Source organism: Adiantum capillus-veneris, chromosome 30 (assembly GCF_014529385.1).
Source record: "Adiantum capillus-veneris isolate H3 chromosome 30, ASM1452938v2, whole genome shotgun sequence".
In the NCBI taxonomy this organism is placed as follows: domain Eukaryota; kingdom Viridiplantae; phylum Streptophyta; class Polypodiopsida; order Polypodiales; family Pteridaceae; genus Adiantum; species Adiantum capillus-veneris.
The window spans coordinates 67,947,067-67,964,023 of NC_140960.1; the positions used below are offsets into that span (position 1 = coordinate 67,947,067).

Below are 16,957 nucleotides of genomic sequence, written 5' to 3' on the forward strand. Positions count from 1 at the left end.
TCGAAGTTTGGCCACTTTGGTGGGCCCCTAGGTCACATGTGGATAGACTCTTGGCTTAATTTTATCCACTTTCATAAGCAAAGGGCAACCTAAAATTAAGGACGTCCATAAGTTACAAAGAAAATTGAGATTATTGTATGAAGCCCAAAAAGGACCCCCCACCCCCAAAAAACTGCAAGCATGGATCTTTTGCAGAGGAGCCATGGCTACATGTGGCCCCAAACTGCTGGTGAGAGAGCAAAGGGACGTGTAGCCTAGAGCTCTGTTGAGAGAGAGAGAGAGAGAGAGAGAGAATGGCACGTGCCGGGTTGAGTAAGGTCGGTCCAACTTCTCGAGAAAGAGCCCTGCCCTCACTCCAGAGAGAAATGAGTGAGAGTGAGCGATAGGGTGCCAATGCCATTCTGCGAGTCGTCTTTTAGAGAGAGAAGGCGACTGCCCAATAGTGGCCACTAGCGTAGCAGAGAGAATGCACAGTTGGGTCTCTCGAGAGCGAGAGGAAGCGTAGAAAGAGTGGAGAGAAAAGCAGCGTAGTAGAGAGTGGGGAGTCTACTGAGCACTCAATCTACGCCCCCTCCTTGACGAGGGAGGGCACGTGCGACCGGAGAAGAGGAAAAACTCCAGTCTCCAGGTGTCTAAAGAGTTCATGTTGCCACAGTATCCTTGCACGTGCATCTGCGTTTTAGAGAGAGAAACTGTTTTCTTTCTTGCTTGCCGGGCAAATCCTCTATCAGAAGACAAGTCCCCTTCTCACAAATGAGCCCCCTGCATCCACACGTTCCACCGTCTCCCCCCCCTGCTATGGCTTCAGAAGGCATGTCTATTTCTACATCTCAACCTGCATCCGGGGCGCTCTTGGAGAGGATTGCAGAGCTTGAAGCAAATCATACTCATTTGCAACAAGAGATGACCAAGCTTGTGATGGACCTTCACTCTCCTGCTGCAGAGTTTGCGGTTCGCTCTCGGTCACCCTCACACGGAGGTGCACGCGCTCGCTCCGTCTCTCCCAAGGTCAACCAAAGAGGGCCATCTGCCTCTTCTCCAACATCGCCATCCTCCACGGCTGAGGCTTTTGTGCGCCCCTTTCAGCGGCTCTCCTTTTCAGGATTCAGGTTGAGAAATCCAGAGAGAGTAATGAATACAATATCTCCTCCTTCGACATCAAAGGTCCCAGCTGTGGCAACTTCATCTTCATTTTGTACAGGTCGGCCTGTCCAATCAACAGAGGACATTTCCTATGCATCGCCCACAACATCTCCATCTTCAGCTATGGCGCACTCAAGATTCTTTTCAGGCAATTCGGCAGATGGGATGTGTAATGAATCCAGTATATACCAAGGTGGACTAGATCCTCATCAATCAGCAGAGACTGACACCCATGATGATGATTCCGTGTCCTCGCCTCAAACAGGTGCATCATCATCATCTCAGCCCAATCCTGTGAACATTTTACAATCTATTGGTCAGGCAGTCTACATGTTTCGACCTACCGGAGAGGTGACCTACTGGTACATATCCTTTATTTTCTTCGTGCAATTCTGTGCAGTATTCACGTGTGTGCTTGCTATAACGTTCAAAACTTGAATCTTAATGATCATATTTCGATTGCCCCTGTCAAGTTAATTGGATGCAACATAGGGTGTAGTAGTATTGTGGGGCATGAGTGCTATCAGCTCTAGACGCTTCTTTCACCTGCTATCGACTTGCTTGTCAGTGGTGATTCAGTCTTCATCAAGTACCATTGCCTTTAGAGAAAAAGTTAGGAGGTGCATGTAAATGGAGTTTTCGTTACTTTGCTCTCCGTTTGACGAATGCATAATGCAAGGGGATTTGGCGAGTCTTCTTAGGTGGAAGGATGCTTATGAGCAGGGATACATCTAATTTTAGCTCCTTCAGATGCTTATGACGAAGCCAAAGTGAGTGATTGACGATGGTAGTATGCTACTCTTGACTAATCAGATGTGGAGCTCCAAATTACCTTTTAGATTTGCTAACAGATGAACACACTACATGGCCATTTTAGAATGAATTTTGTTTTGTGTTCTTTACAAAGTCCTGTTGTGGTTCTTTGATTTTGGGAAGCTTAGCATCCATTTGAATTTTTGCTCAGGAATCGTCCTGCACAGCTACTGTTCGGATACACAGATGCAGAAGCTTTGGGTTGTAATATAGTTGACTTGGTTGTTGATGAAAGTGCACATGGTGTAGCAGCCAAGGTAAGAGAACGAATACGCATGGGACAAAGCTGGGCAGGTCAACTTCCAATGAAGAAGAAGTCTGGAGAAGTATTCACTGCAATGATCACAGATTCACCATATTATAACGAAGATGGTAGCCTCTCAGGCATAGTTGAAGTCTCATACGACTCACGCTCTTTCTCTCAGAACTCGATTCCATCTGTTGACGAAGATCTTATTAATGAAGGTGGATCTCAGGGTGCACAAAGTCAGCAGCAGCTGAAGCTTCTTCCTTTCACAACAGTCATCACAAACTTGGTATGTTTGTGACAGAGTTATAGTTTCTCTGCATGAGAATGTGTGAACAAGAAGGTGACATTATTGCATGATATTTACACATGTTTGTGCCACTACTGGAGTCCAGGCATGCATATTTACTCATTAATTGTTTGAAGTCTGTCTCTTACATGTACTCAGGCATCAAAAATGACTTCCAAAGTAACATCTAAAGTTTCCTCGAAAGTTTCAAGAAGGAGACTGGATACTAGCTCGGTGGAGTATGAGGGTGGTAGTGGGGGTAGTCATTGCTCAGATGCAGGCATTGTTGATGCCCATTCAGAAGAGCACAAACATACCGGAGAAGCTATATCTAGTGAGAGCAGCACCCCAACATCTATTTTGAAAAGTATCTCACCTACCTCTTTGTTGCCCAAGGAAACCCATTCCTCTGAGTCGCAGAGTGAACATGGAGAGGACAGTGGGGGTAAAAAGCCTGGTGTTATCAAGGTACTGAGTTCAAAGGCAGAGTCTTGGGTAACTGGGTTGTCCCATGGCAACATTTTACAAGGTGTGACGCTAAAGAAAAAGGATGAGAAAGTGGATAGTGAAGTTGAAATTGAGGATGAGGCTGATGGAAAAAAGGCAGGAGGTTTAAAAGCGTTTGGTTTGAAAGCAGAGGCTTGGATTGCTAAGAAAGGTGTTCCATGGTTGCGAAATTCGGCTGACCAAGAGAGTGGAGATTCGAAAGGCAAGGGTTGGCCTTGGAGAAATACTGATCAAGGAAGTAGTGAGACCTCGGAACATAATCATGAGAGGTTTAGCAGAGTGGACCCACCAGAGTCGGATGCAACCCTTGATCTTGGTAAACTGAATGTGAATGATGCTCCTAGCTCATGGAAGTGGGCCCATATAAGCTCCACAAGCAGTAACAGCAGTTCTGGCAGCACAAGCAGCAATTTAATACAACGAAATGAGCTTGAATTCGATTCATTTGATTGTGAGATTGCATGGGAGGAGCTGACACTAGGAGAGCAAATTGGACAGGGTATGTTTGTTAGTCAAATCTCTTCTTTTATAACAGTAATGCTATACATGATTGTTGATCTGGAAGAACGCAGTCTATATGGCATAAACTTGAAACCATTAGTGATAGTATTTGTCAAGCTCTCCATTCCCAATGCACTAACTGTTTTGTTTTGTGGATGTTTGTTTTCCGCAGGTTCATGTGGCACAGTATACCATGGTCTGTGGTTTGGCTCGGTATGTTCCATAGCTTTAAGGTGTTTCTAGGATTCATAGTGGCTTTTAATTTAGAGGTTCTGTTATGGGTGTGACAGGATGTAGCGATCAAAGTGTTCACAGAGCAGGAATATTCTCAAGAGTTGCTACTTGATTTCAGAAAGGAGGTAAGTGTTTTTAATTGTCTTCCTTTGGCTATCGAGGAGAGCATGATTGTCTGATGCCTTTTTCAGACAGCTAATTCATTCTTTGTATGGAAGGAAAGGTTGGTCTTATGAAAAGACTCAGACACCCTAACATAGTTCTCTTTATGGGAGCCGTGACTTCACCTGTCCATCTTTCAATTGTGACTGAGTTCCTACCACGGTTTGTGTCTCATCCATCTGTTGAAGTAATTCATTGGTTAGTGTTGCGTTGCGAAAAGGTTCTAATGCTTTGTGAAAACAGGGGCAGCTTGTTCCGCCTACTTCATAGAAATACACAAGGGATGGATTGGAGGCGAAGATCGCGAATGGGACTCGATATTGTAAGCTCTCACGATGCAATTGTTGTAACTTCTATAAGTTAAGACTAGGAGGAACTGTAAAAACATGATCTTGCATTTGGGATTGTGTTAAAGTTGTCGTTTTTGTGAGTTAAGTTTGTACCCAAACACGCCCTCAAGTTTTTGCCGACGTGCAGGCACGTGGAATGAACTATCTCCATCACTGTAATCCTCCCATTGTACATCGAGACCTCAAGTCTTCAAATCTTCTTGTTGACAAGAACTGGACTGTGAAGGTGAAAAATTGTGCCACAGAATTCAAATTTTGATGTTACTCGCCAAAGTTGGTGGTTAATAGTATGTCTAATTCAGGTGGCAGATTTTGGTCTTTCACGCATAAAGCATGCGACTTTTTTGACTGCCAAGTCAGGAAGAGGGACAGTAAGTTCATTACCTCTTGTTGAGTCTCCAGCCGGAAATAGATTTATGAAAGTCTAAGTACCTTTCATTTTCACACTCTGCAGCCGCAGTGGATGGCCCCAGAAGTTTTGAGGAACGAGCCCTCTGATGAAAAGTAATTGTTTGTTGTCCAACTTATGCCTTTTGGATATTAGCTTCTCTGTCTCGAGCTTTGTAGACAAAACAGGGAACTCCTTGGTACAGATTGTGCCAAGTATTTGCTCAGTACTTGAGGACCTTTTTTGTAGCTGCAATAATTATTTTTGTATCTTTCCAGGGCGGATGTATATAGTTTCGGAGTTATAATGTGGGAGCTAGCTACAGAAGAGGTTCCTTGGGATGGGCTAAATGCGATGCAGGTAACTACTGTATATTTGGGCTACTTCTAATTTGGTTGAATGGTCTTTTCTTCCTAAGTTAATTTTTGTATTTAATCACCATGTACGCTCACATTTCTTTGTTTCCTTGAGGTTTTTATGTAGGCAAAATTAAGCATAAGGTTTCTTGTTTTTAAACACTGATATGTACATCTAAGAATTTGGTTCATCTATAATAATCTGTGCTGTAGGAAGCATGGATACCATTTTTGTGCTGAATCTTGCTAAACTCAACTTGTTATGGTCTTTCTCTTCCAGAGATAAACAAACTGCATTTTATCTGCCGCATTTCAACCATGCATATAGCAGTTTTGGGGAGAATGTGAAGTTCTTTGACATTTGTCCCTACAAAGAGTAATTACAAGGCTTCTTACGGCTCTAGATCACAACTTCACATTCGTCCCTACAAAGAGTAATTACAAGGCTTCTTTACGGCTCTAGATCAATATCTTGCCCTCATTCTCATTAGTCAACCGTTGATGGCCAGGACTAGAATCCATTTAGACTTTTAGTCAAGCTAAGGATATAGTATTGTCTGCAAAGATGGTTTGTGGAGAAGTGTTACCCTCTTTTGTCTTATAGGGGCGAAATTGTGGCACTCCATGTCATCAAACTCTTTCTCCTTGCACATCCACTTAGTTTTGGTTTGCTTAAGATATACAACATAGGCAGTGGTATTACTTAGTGTGCTAGTACAAAGATAAGTGATAGTTGTGGGTGTACATGCAGCCTCTTGAGGCGGGGTGGACCTCCTCTTGAGGATTCAAAATGCCCTAGTGATCCTAAGTGTGTTCACACATTATTATCATATCATGGTAACAAAGTCGTCTTGGGAATTGCAGGGGACTTGACTGGCACTCATGCATAGGGAAGGGCCAAGCCCTATGAAATGTCATCAATCGTAGCCCAAGCTTTGTAAAAAGCTTTGACCTTCTCATGATGCAAAGCCTTTGTGAAAAGATATGCAGGGTTGTCTCACGTGACCACACAAGCCAAACTTCTCTCTCTTGTACGAGGCTCCCCCTAACACAATGATAATGTCAAAATGGGAGGGCATAGCAATATTAAATAAACTTAGATGCATGGATTTTATCTCTTATTCAGAAGCGCAACTCGGCCCCCATCTTAAAGAATATCTTTAAGTATCATTGAGTTGGAATATTTTGCTTCCTATATCTTTTACTCTGTTCTTGGCTCTGAATCCTCTCAGAGTCTATGCTCTCCATAGTTACCGGGGAACGCCCCCTAGCCCCCGTTCCGGCGTTCCGGGGGGGCAGTTCCCTTCCCGAACGTTCCGAAACGCCCTGAAACGTTTGACGTTTCGAGTGGCCAGTGCAAACCGGAACGGCCGTTCCGAAATGTTCCGAACGCCCCCAAAACGTTCCGGAATGCCCCCTGGAACGGCCAACGGCTACAAACAAATTTGGCAAAAATTGAAAAAATTGAAGTAAATGTTTGGGCTTCTTTTTGAAGTGTGCAAGGCCTCAAGGACTCATAAAATGCACCCCCCTCCCCCTTTCTCTCCACAAGCTAATCCTCAAGGCTCAAGCTCTCTCCCTCTCACACTCTCAAGATCTCTCCCTCTCAAGACTCACTCTCTCAAGGCTCAAGGCTTTAAGCCTTCAAGCTCTCTTCCTCTCCCTCCCACTCTCTCAAATCTCTCCCTCTCCCTCTCTCTCTCTCTCTCTCTCTCTCTCTCTCACATCATCTAGTCATAGCAAGATTGAATGGTCTTCAAAACGAGTTTTTTGTGAGTATTAGAGTCAAAGCACTCTAATACTCCTTGTATTTAAACACAAGAAGCTAAAAAATGCACTATTGGGGTGTTTTTTATACCTCCCGTTCCACGCTGTTCCCGTTCCGAACCCCTAGCCGTTCCCCCGTTCCGCGGGGATCCCGTCGCCGTTCCCGTTCCGCGTTCCGCGTTCCGGGTAACTATGATGCTCTCACCTCTCACGTCCTATTTAGGATTAAAAATGCCTTAGTGATCCTAAGTGTGTTCACTCACGTAACCACCGTAGCATGCTAACAAAGTCCTCTTGGGAGATGCAATGAACTTGAGTTGACACGCATGTATAGGAAAGTGCCAAGCCCTATGATATGCCATTAATCCATAAAGATGAGTAAGCCCAAAGCTTTGTAGAAATCTTTGAACTTTTCATGCTGCAAAGCCTTTGTGAAAGGATATGCAAGGTTGTCTTACGGGGGCACAAAAGCCAAACTTATTTCTTTCGTACGAGTCTCCGCTTGCACAAAGGTAATGTCTTAAACAGGAGCGCATAACAATATCAAAATAACTCAGGTGAATGTCATCAGACTATCTCTCTAATTCAGAAGCCCAACTTATTGAGAGAAATGAAATGAAATGTTATATTAACGTCTTCAAAGGCCAAAGTGACCTATGACCAAAAGTTACAATGTGTGTTGGGTTAAAGGTCTAAATAACCCTTTTTTGTACATTTTTATACTTTGTCCAGGTTCAACACATTTTTTAAAGGTCACTTATAATAAAAGTGGGAAAACCAAAAACTCAATTATTGAGTTTTTCCCAAAAACGTGAGCTCTCTCTCCCTCCCTCTTCTTTTGCTAGCGCTTCCTCTCCTGCTGGCCTTCGCCTCCCCTCTCTGCACACACACTGCACTTCCTCGCGTGCTCTTTCACTTGCACACACCGCCGCGCGCTCATCAATTGGTATCAGAGCCCGATTAGGGTTTGCCCCCAAACCTGCAAACGCTGAATTTCAGCCAAGAAGGTCAACGTTATCACGAGATTTTGCAATTTCGTCGCCAAAGGACTCGTCCCCGGACATGAGAGAGCTCCCGGCAACCCAAATTGACCTAAAACAGGCTGAAATTAGGTCAAAAACAAGAAATTACAGGTTATGACATCGAAAATACAGGTTTTGCAAATGATGTATTAAGGTGTGGGAATACTTTTGCTAAGTCCCTGCTACCCGAAAACCCTGAAATTGCCGAAAAACAAGCCCTAAAACAGGTGTTTTAAGCAAATTTCAGATTTACGCAGGTTTTTGCAAGTGTTTTTATGATGCGATTACATTCGGGAAAGTGCAAATTGATGCAATTTACGCACATTTGACAAATTTTGTCGATGTATGACTATTTGTGGCTCAATTTCATGCAATTTTGATGCTATAAATTGGGGCTTTTGGGCTTACATGCTTCTAAAGGCTGTGTATTAGCTTTATGTATGTCTTCTGAGGCTAAAAACAACTAAATTCGTTGTTTTCGAGCACAAATTCGCTCGCTGAAATTTTCTGCGCGTAAATTTCAGAAATTGAATTTTGTGCCCAAAACGTCCTATTTTGCCCCAAATTGCTCCTGTGACCATTTGGAGTTGTAGTGCACATCTCTGTGAGGCTATACTCCAATTTTTGCGCATTTTGCCCAAAAATTCAGCGTATTATCCTTCTTATTTCGTGCAACTATGGCCTCATCTTCTTCGGATGTGAAGAACCTCTTCGAGATTAGGAGGTTTGATCGTACAGGTTTTGATCTTTGGAAAGACAGGATTCAGGGAATCCTCTTTCTTAAGGATTGCGAAGGGGAACTTCAACAGGTGAAGCCACAGAATATGACAGATGAAGCATGGGTTAGCATGAACAGGAAAGCCGTTACATACATTAAAATGGCCATGACAGATGAGACCGTCATTGATGTGAAAGGTCTCACGACTGCTTTTGATGTATGGGAGAAGTTAAAGGGAATGTATGAAAATACAACGCCTGTCAACCAAGTGCACTTGATGCGAAAACTTGTTGGCAAGCGACTAGATGAGTCCAAGAGCGCAGCAGAGCACTTGTCATTGTTCGCAGGTACTTTGTCGCAGTTAGAGGATTCTGGCTTGCCCCCTTTTGATGATAAGCTGAAAGCTATCTTCTTGCTTATGACTTTATCTGAGTCATGGGAAACTTTGGTGGTTTCGTTGTCCAATGATCCCAATTTGACCTTTGATGGTGTTAGGGGTTCTATCTTGAATGAAGAAATCATGAGGAAAGCAAGTGGAGAGGGAGGCAGCTTTGCCAACATGGTTAGAGGCAGGACAGAAAAGAAGAATGCTTATGCACAAAGGAGTAAGAGTAAGAGTAAAGAAAGGGGAAATGCAAGCAAAGGCAAGGGTGATGTGACTTGCTATCAATGTGGCAGGAAAGGTCACAAGAAACCTGATTGCAAGTACTATAAAGCTGAGTTAGAAAGAAAAAAGAATGGCGGAGACAAAAAGAAAGAGAAGAAGGAAGTCAAGGCAGATGCACAGGATAGCTCAAATGACAAAGAGAAGGCCAATGTGGCTTCTAGTGTCGTGATTGAGGAGGTGTCAGATGTAGAGGACATCTTGTGTGCCACTTTGTCAGATAATGATGCTTATGACTATGATGCCTCTCTCAATGTTCATTTACAGGACATGCAGATCACCAAGAGTGATCTTATCGATGCTTTGTTGACTGTCAATGATGCATTGTCCCAGACTTGGATTGTTAATTCTGGTGCTTCATTTCACGTGACTCCTATTAAGGAGTGTTTCTCTACTTTTGATGTGGGCAAGCGTGGCCATGTATACCTTGGAAACAATCATGCATGTTCCATTGAGGGTATTGGCATTGTGCATCTCTCCATAGATGGCACAAATGAGCTTGTCTTGCAAGATGTTCGATATGTGCCGGGAATCAAGAAGAGTCTGCTTTCTGTTGGTCAGATGGATATGCATGGTTACAGCATTTTGTTTGAGAGAAGATCATGGAAAATGACCAAAGGCTCAAGGCTGATTGTAAAGGGCACAAAGAAAGGGACACTTTATTGCATGCATGGAAAGGCCGTGTTGGGCAAGTTTATTGCATTGGCTGAAATTAACTCTCACATGGAGTTGTGGCACAAGAGGCTTGGCCATATGAGCCAAAAGGGTCTTTCTAAGCTTTGTACTTTGAACAAGCTTGATGCTAAAGGCACAAAGCTCGATTTTTGTAATGAATGTCAATATGGCAAGCAAGTAAAGCGTTTTTATTACTCTGGTCAGATGGATATGCATGGTTACAGCATCTTGTTTGAGAGAGGATCATGGAAAATGACCAAAGGCTCAAGGCTGATTGTAAAGGGCACAAAGAAAGGGACACTTTATTGCATGCATGGAAAGGCCGTGTTGGGCAAGTTTATTGCATTGGCTGAAATTAACTCTCACATGGAGTTGTGGCACAAGAGGCTTGGCCATATGAGCCAAAAGGGTCTTTCTAAGCTTTGTACTTTGAACAAGCTTGATGCTAAAGGCACAAAGCTCGATTTTTGTAATGAATGTCAATATGGCAAGCAAGTAAAGCGTTTTTATTACTCTGGTGTCTCTCGTAAATCTTGTGTGCTTGATCTTGTACATTCTGATGTATGTAGCATGCCTACTAGGTCTATGGGTGGTGCATGTTATTTTGTCTCCTTTGTTGATGATCATTCTAGGAAAATTTGGGTTTATTTGCTTAAGTTTAAGGATGAAGCCTTTGCTGTGTTTAAGAGATTTCATGCATTTGTGACCACCCAAACTGGTAGAAAGCTAAAATGCTTGCGTACAGACAATGGGGGGGGGGGAGTACACAAGTGCTGAATTTAACAAGTTTTGTGAAAATTTGGGCATTAAGAGGGAGCTTAGTGTGCCATATAGCCCCTCTTCTAATGGTGTGGCTGAAAGATTCAATAGGACACTTTGTGAGAGGGTGAGATGCATGCTGTCCACAGCTAATCTCTCTGATGGATTTTGGGGAGAAGCTTTGAAAACTGCAGTGTATATATGCAATCGATCCCCTCACATGTCTTTGAAAGGTGACATCCCTGAAGAGGTTTGGTCTGGCAAGCCCTCTTCATACGATCACTTACGCATTTTTGGTTGCGAAGCTTTTGTGCATGTTAGACCTGAGTTGAGGAGTAAACTAGATGCGAAGTCCATTAAAGGCCTCTTCATGGGATATGGTGAAGAAGGCGAAATGGGTTACAGGATTCGGTTACCTCAGCTCAAAAGGGTTGTACGCAGTCGGGATGTTGTTTTTAATGAGGCAAGGCTGCTTCAAAACAATTGTGCCTCAAAGCATGACCATAAAAGGGTGAAATTTCAGCATGACCAGCCACCTGTTAGGCCTATTTTTGACCCTCAGGATGCACCACAAATGGCTGAAAATGTAGATGATCCAGTGGTGTTTGAGCCAGATGATGTTGGACAGCAAATTGAGACTCCTGAAGGGCATTTGCAGCCAAGAAACAATGCTGAAAATGGTGCTGAAAATGATGTACAACAGCCCATTGTTGATGATTTTTTAGTGCCACCTGATGTAAACCCATTGTCGGATAATGTGGATCATTGGGTGAGGCGGTCTACTCGTCAAAGACGGCCTGTGAGTCGATATAACCCCTCTTTGCATTACATTATGTTGACAGATGAGGGAGAGCCTCTTACGTATAAAGAGGCAAAGACGTGTGAGCACAGCGACAAGTGGGAGCTTGCTATGCAGGAAGAGATTAAAGCTTTGCATGCTAATCATACTTGGGATTTGGTTGAATTGCCCAAAGGAAGGAAGGCTATTCCTAACAAATGGATGTATAAAATCAAAATTGTTGATGCAAAACCCAAGTATAAGGCAAGGCTTGTGGCAAAGGGATATGTTCAAACCAAGGGCATAGACTTTCAGGAGGTGTTCTCTCCTGTTGTGAAGATGATCACTTTGCGTGTACTGTTTGCCATAGTGGCTGCCCTTGATTTTGGAAATGGACCAAATGGATGTACATACCGCTTTCTTGCACGGTGATGTGGAAGAAGAGCTTTACATGAAGCAACCCGAGGGTTTTGTTATCCCTGGCAAGGAACATTTGGTATGTATGCTCAATAGAAGCTTGTATGGGCTGAAACAATCATGTAGACAGTGGTACAAGAAGTTTGATCGCTTCATGCTTAAACATGGTTACAAACGAAGCCATGCAGACCATTGTTTGTATACCAAACGTGATGAGGATGGCAGCCCTATCATTCTTGTGCTCTATGTAGACGATATGTTGATAGTTGCAAAGAAAAGAAGCACTGTTGATGCTCTTAAAGGGCAGCTGAAATCTGCGTTTTCAATGAAAGACCTTGGGGCAGTTGAACATATACTTGGAGTGCGTGTTACACGGCAAAGAGACAAGCGCCTATTGTATTTGTCGCAAGAAAAGTACATTGAAAAGGTGCTGGACAGATTTAACATGGCTGAAGCAAAGCCTCTTGGTGTGCCATTACAGCCATATGTTAAAATTTCCAAGGATGATTGTCCCAAGTCAAAGGAAGAAGCCAATGACATGCAAAGTGTGCCTTATGCTTCAGCTTGTGGTTCACTTATGTATGCTATGGTTGCTACTAGGCCTGACATAGCCTATGCAGTGGGAGTTGTGAGCCGATTTATGGCTAATCCAGGCAGGTTGCATTGGGATGTAGTAAAATCCATTATGAAATACTTGAAAGGGACTAAAAACAAATGCCTCTCCTATGGTAAAGGACCAATGGAATTGAAAGGATTTTGTGACTCTGACATGGCTGGTGATGTGGATACACGGAAATCCACAAGTGGCTATGTATTTACTCTTTCGGGAGGTGTTGTTTCATGGTGTTCTAGATTGCAAAAGATTGTTGCATTGTCTACTACAGAGGCTGAATGTATTTCAGCCACTGAGGCTTCCAAAGAAGCTATTTGGTTGGCACGCCTATGCAGTGAGTTTGGCTTGCTTGCCAAGGCACCTATGCTTGGTTGTGAAAGAACGCCATGTTTCATGCACGCACAAAGCATATTGATGTGCGGTATCACTTCATACGAGAAGTGCTTGAGGATGGCCTTATCACATTGGTTAAGGTCCATACATCACAAAATCCAGCCGATGCTCTCACTAAGTGCTTACCCAAAGCACAACATCATCTATGCATAGAGATGGTGGGTGTCACGTAGCTTAAAGGCGCCATTTATGCCTTTAAGTGGGAGGTTGTTGGGTTAAGGCCTAAATACCCCTTTTTGTACATTTTTATACTTTGTCCAGGTTCAATATGAACCTAGACACATTTTTTAAAGGTCACTTATAATAAAAGTGGGAAACCCAAAACTCAATTATTGAGTTTTCCCCAAAAACGTGAGCTCTCTCTCTCTCTCCCTCTTCTTCTGCTAGCGCTTCCTCTCCTGCTGGCCTTCGCCTCCCCTCTCTGCACACACACTGCACTTCCTCGCGTGCTCTTTCACTTGCACACACCGCCGCGCGCTCATCAATGTGGTGGATTTGATACAAATTCGAAGTAACAAAACAAAAATACTAAAGAATCCTAAGTTGCTAGATGTGACCTAAACCCGTCCGTGGTGGGGCGGTAAGCGTTGGCTTTCACTCGAAATTCTTTACTTTACTTTAGACACACAGAGGAACTTCACGAATAAGCCTGTGATTGGAATTCAACACTTCAAGACAAACCACGGCCTGGCAGCTAGAGCGCTACCAAGAGACAACGATACCCTGTTGGCCCCAAAGACTTGTGCCCCTTTCGGTTCTTATTATACTTGAGAAAAACGTGTAAACTTCCACAAGATGTGCCACTTTTATCGGGTTGAAATTCCTCTACTCCAACCTAATTTCGGGAACATAACCACAATAGAAGTCTTCACGGACAAAATCCCAAGCAAACATTTGACTTTCCACGCACTTTAGAGCTCTTTGCAAAACTTGGCAAGAAATTTTAGCTCGCTGAATTCTCTGTTTTGCGCTCCGATCCGCGTGCCGATCACTTTTCTGGGTAGCCCTCGAGCTCTCGCACCTGTAGGGTCACTTCCCCCTTGAATTAGACGAGATTCCTCGCGGGAAATCTCTCCAAAATGGCCTGTACAAGCACCCAATGCTTTCCCGAGGCTCCCTTGACAAATAAACGATCTGAACCCTTGCATCTAGCCCTCACCAAGCTGTCCAAACCTGTCCATGGCTATAATTGCAGGTTTTTGACCTAATTTCGCCAACATAATGGCGCAAATATCCCTGTAGGTCAAAAGTACACGGCAAGGACACGACACTTCCCCTTGTTGTATGGAAGCTTTCCCAGTGAGCTGCAGGTCGATTTCAGCATGCTGTAATTTTTTGTTTTGCCATTTTTAGGTGCCTACTACCTTGCACTAGCATCCCAAGGCCTTTCCGAGGCTCCCGTGGCGATTCCCTGCAGTTTAGGTGCAAAACCCTAAACCTGCAGAAAAACACAGCAGGCAGTAATTCTCTGTTTTGGACAGTTTCGAGCGGAGCTAGCACGCCTACGCGTGTTTCAGGTGGTCCCGCACGCAATGGGACAGTTCCCCTGTAAATCGAACGAGTTTTCACGCGAGAAAGCTCTGTTTTCGCATTCCTTCGCGATGGAACTGTGCGTACTTGAAGGGGATTAGCAATTAGCTAATCCGGTTCCTATACAAAAGGCTCTTGCCTTGGCAAACGTGCATAAAACCCCCAGAACTGTACATGGTCATCTGAAAAGCCCAACTAGTGGGGCATTACCATATGTGCAAAAGGGAGAGGTGCCCGAGAGCAAATCATCGTGCTACATAGAGCAAGGGAGAAGGCAAGCTTTCCATTAAAGCTGTGATCACTTGCACCCACTACTCACTACTCACACACACTGTAGCACACACTTATGGGCTGAAATCAGCCCCCTCTCTTGAAATGGGCGCCCCCTCTTCATGCGAATCTGGCAAATGCATCTGGTACCCACCAATTTGTGTCGCGAGGGGCCTAAATGACTTTGAAGTTAGCCTAGACACCCTTTGATTGCTCGGATTCCAGTGCCGATTAGCCCGACCAACTCGTGGTGACCTGCGCTTCTCAACTGCGGGTGAAACTCTCGGCCATCGGCCGTTTCACACTGACCACGCAATGTCCGGTCATTTGCAATTTCAAAAAGAGTCCCAAAAATTAAACAAAAATCATTGGAAAGAAACCAACGACTCTAAGTTAGCAATTGCCACGTCCTCGTGACATACCACCCTCTTAAAATCGCAAACGTCCTCGATTGCGTGACATACATACATGCCACTGATGATCTTGTGTTAGCACTCTTCTATCATCGCATGTATACGCAAGAAAGACTGTCAAAACATGTGTACAAATGACTTAATGAGACCTTTATACTTTTGTCAAACTCTACACTGCTATTGCATTGAATCTATGAGTACATTTGATGTGCTAGCTCTATCATTATCCCTCCTTTGCAGACGTTGGGTTGGGGCATACATAGACTGTAACCCAAAGGCCTCAAGGTAAAGTTGCAATACATTTGGTGACTCTGACGGTTCATGCTCTTCCATCCACTTTGCATCCATAGGTGGATAGTTCTTGAACTTCACCACATAGCATCTTGCAACCTGTCCCTTAACTTTTACGTGTGCAAAAGGCTCTTGCCTTTGCAAACGAGCATAATTCCACAACCTGCCGTACCACCCACGACCAAGTAAGCTCTAATTTCAAGATGATTTACCAATGCGTCAAAGAATCCAAGCAATCGTCTCAAAGAATCGACAAGCAGCGTGCCACCTGGCAGACCCACATCACTCCCGTAGAAGATCTAGTGGCCAATCTACCATCGTGAGACCTCTCCCTATCTCATCTTGGTTCATACTTGCAAACCCTAATACGTAGCAAAAATCAGCCCTAATTTGACCACTTTTTGGAAGGGCAAACATGCGGAATTTCGTGTTTGTCCTCTGAAGAGGAACCCTCTTCCTTGGTGTCATTCATCCTGTCAGTCAGTGTATAATTCCAAGTTCGTGTACTCTGTGTCTTTACTTAAAACAACCGAGGCTCACTTCTTGAGGAAAAAGTGATTGATGTCCCGGCAACGGAACCTTGAAACCGGCCCTTGGTGGGGCGGTAAGCGTTGGCTTTCACCCGAAATTCTTTACTTTACTTTAGACACACAGAGGAACTTCACGAATAAGCTTGTGACTGGAATTCAACACTTCAAGACAAACCACGGCCTTGCAGCTAGAGCGCTACCAAGCAGACAACGACACCCTGTTGGTCCCAAAGACTGGCGCCCCTTTCGGTATTTCTTTATTCTTATTATACTTGAGAAACACCTGTAAACTTCCACAAGATGTCTCACTTTTATCGGGCTGAAATTCCTCTACTTCAACCCGATTTTGGCAACATAACCACAGTAGAAGCCTTCACGGACAAAATCCCACGCAAACATTGACTTTCCACGCACTTTAGAGCTCTTTGCAAAACCTTGCAAGAAATTGCAGCTCGCTGGATTCTCTGTTTTGCGCTCCAATCCGTGTGCCGATCACTTTTGTGGGTAGCCCTCGAGCTCTCGCACCTGTAGGGTCACTTGCCTCTTGAATTAGACGAGATTCCTCACGGGAAATCTCTCCAAAATGGCCTGTACAAGCACCCAATGCTTTCCCGAGGCTCCCCTGACAAATAAACGATTTGAACCCTTGCACCTAGGCCTCACCAAGCTGTCCAAACCTGTCCATGGTGTAATTGCAGGTTTATGACCCAATTTTGCCAACATAACGGGGCAAATATCCTTGTAGGTCAAAAGTACACGTCAAGGACACTTTCTCTTGCAGTATGGAAGCTTTTCAGTGAGCTGTAGGTTAATTTCAGCATGCTGTAATTTTCTGTTTTGCGACTTTTAGGTGCCTACTTCCCTGTACATGCATCCCAAGGCCTTTCTGAGACTCCTCTGGCGATCCCTTGCAGTTTAGGTGCGAAACCCTAAACCTGATAAAAAACACAACAGGTTGTAATTCTCCGTTTTGGACCGTTTCGAGCGGAGCTAGCAAGCCTACGCTTGTCGTAGGTGCTCCTGCATGCAATGGGACAATTCCCCTGTAACACGCGAGAAAACTCTCCGTTTTTGCATTCCTTCGCGATGAAATTGTGCGTACTTGAAGGGGATTAGCAATTAGCTAA

At 44.1% G+C, this 16,957-nt stretch overlaps 1 protein-coding gene across 3 annotated transcripts in view; it reads left to right on the plus strand.

The window, feature by feature from the left end:
- Window positions 1-321: 321 nt before the first annotated feature.
- The window catches only part of LOC147418138 (uncharacterized), a 36,862-nt gene continuing 20,226 nt past the window's right edge, over window positions 322-16,957 (plus strand). Inside the window, exons 1-11 of one of the 3 annotated variants that reach the window (XR_015187347.1) lie at window positions 322-1,505; window positions 2,108-2,492; window positions 2,652-3,498; window positions 3,673-3,713; window positions 3,791-3,859; window positions 3,958-4,058; window positions 4,140-4,218; window positions 4,374-4,472; window positions 4,549-4,617; window positions 4,701-4,833; window positions 4,913-4,994. Coding sequence is in view for 2 of the 3 variants with exons in the window: in XM_086507413.1 (XP_086363539.1) it covers window positions 754-1,505; window positions 2,108-2,492; window positions 2,652-3,498; window positions 3,673-3,713; window positions 3,791-3,859; window positions 3,958-4,058; window positions 4,140-4,218; window positions 4,374-4,472; window positions 4,549-4,617; window positions 4,701-4,750; window positions 4,913-4,994 (2,574 nt within the window). In the remaining variant the exon portion in view is untranslated. The remainder of the gene's footprint in view (window positions 1,506-2,107; window positions 2,493-2,651; window positions 3,499-3,672; window positions 3,714-3,790; window positions 3,860-3,957; window positions 4,059-4,139; window positions 4,219-4,373; window positions 4,473-4,548; window positions 4,618-4,700; window positions 4,834-4,912; window positions 4,995-16,957) is intronic. The other 2 variants (XM_086507413.1, XM_086507414.1) reach the window with 2 other exon arrangements.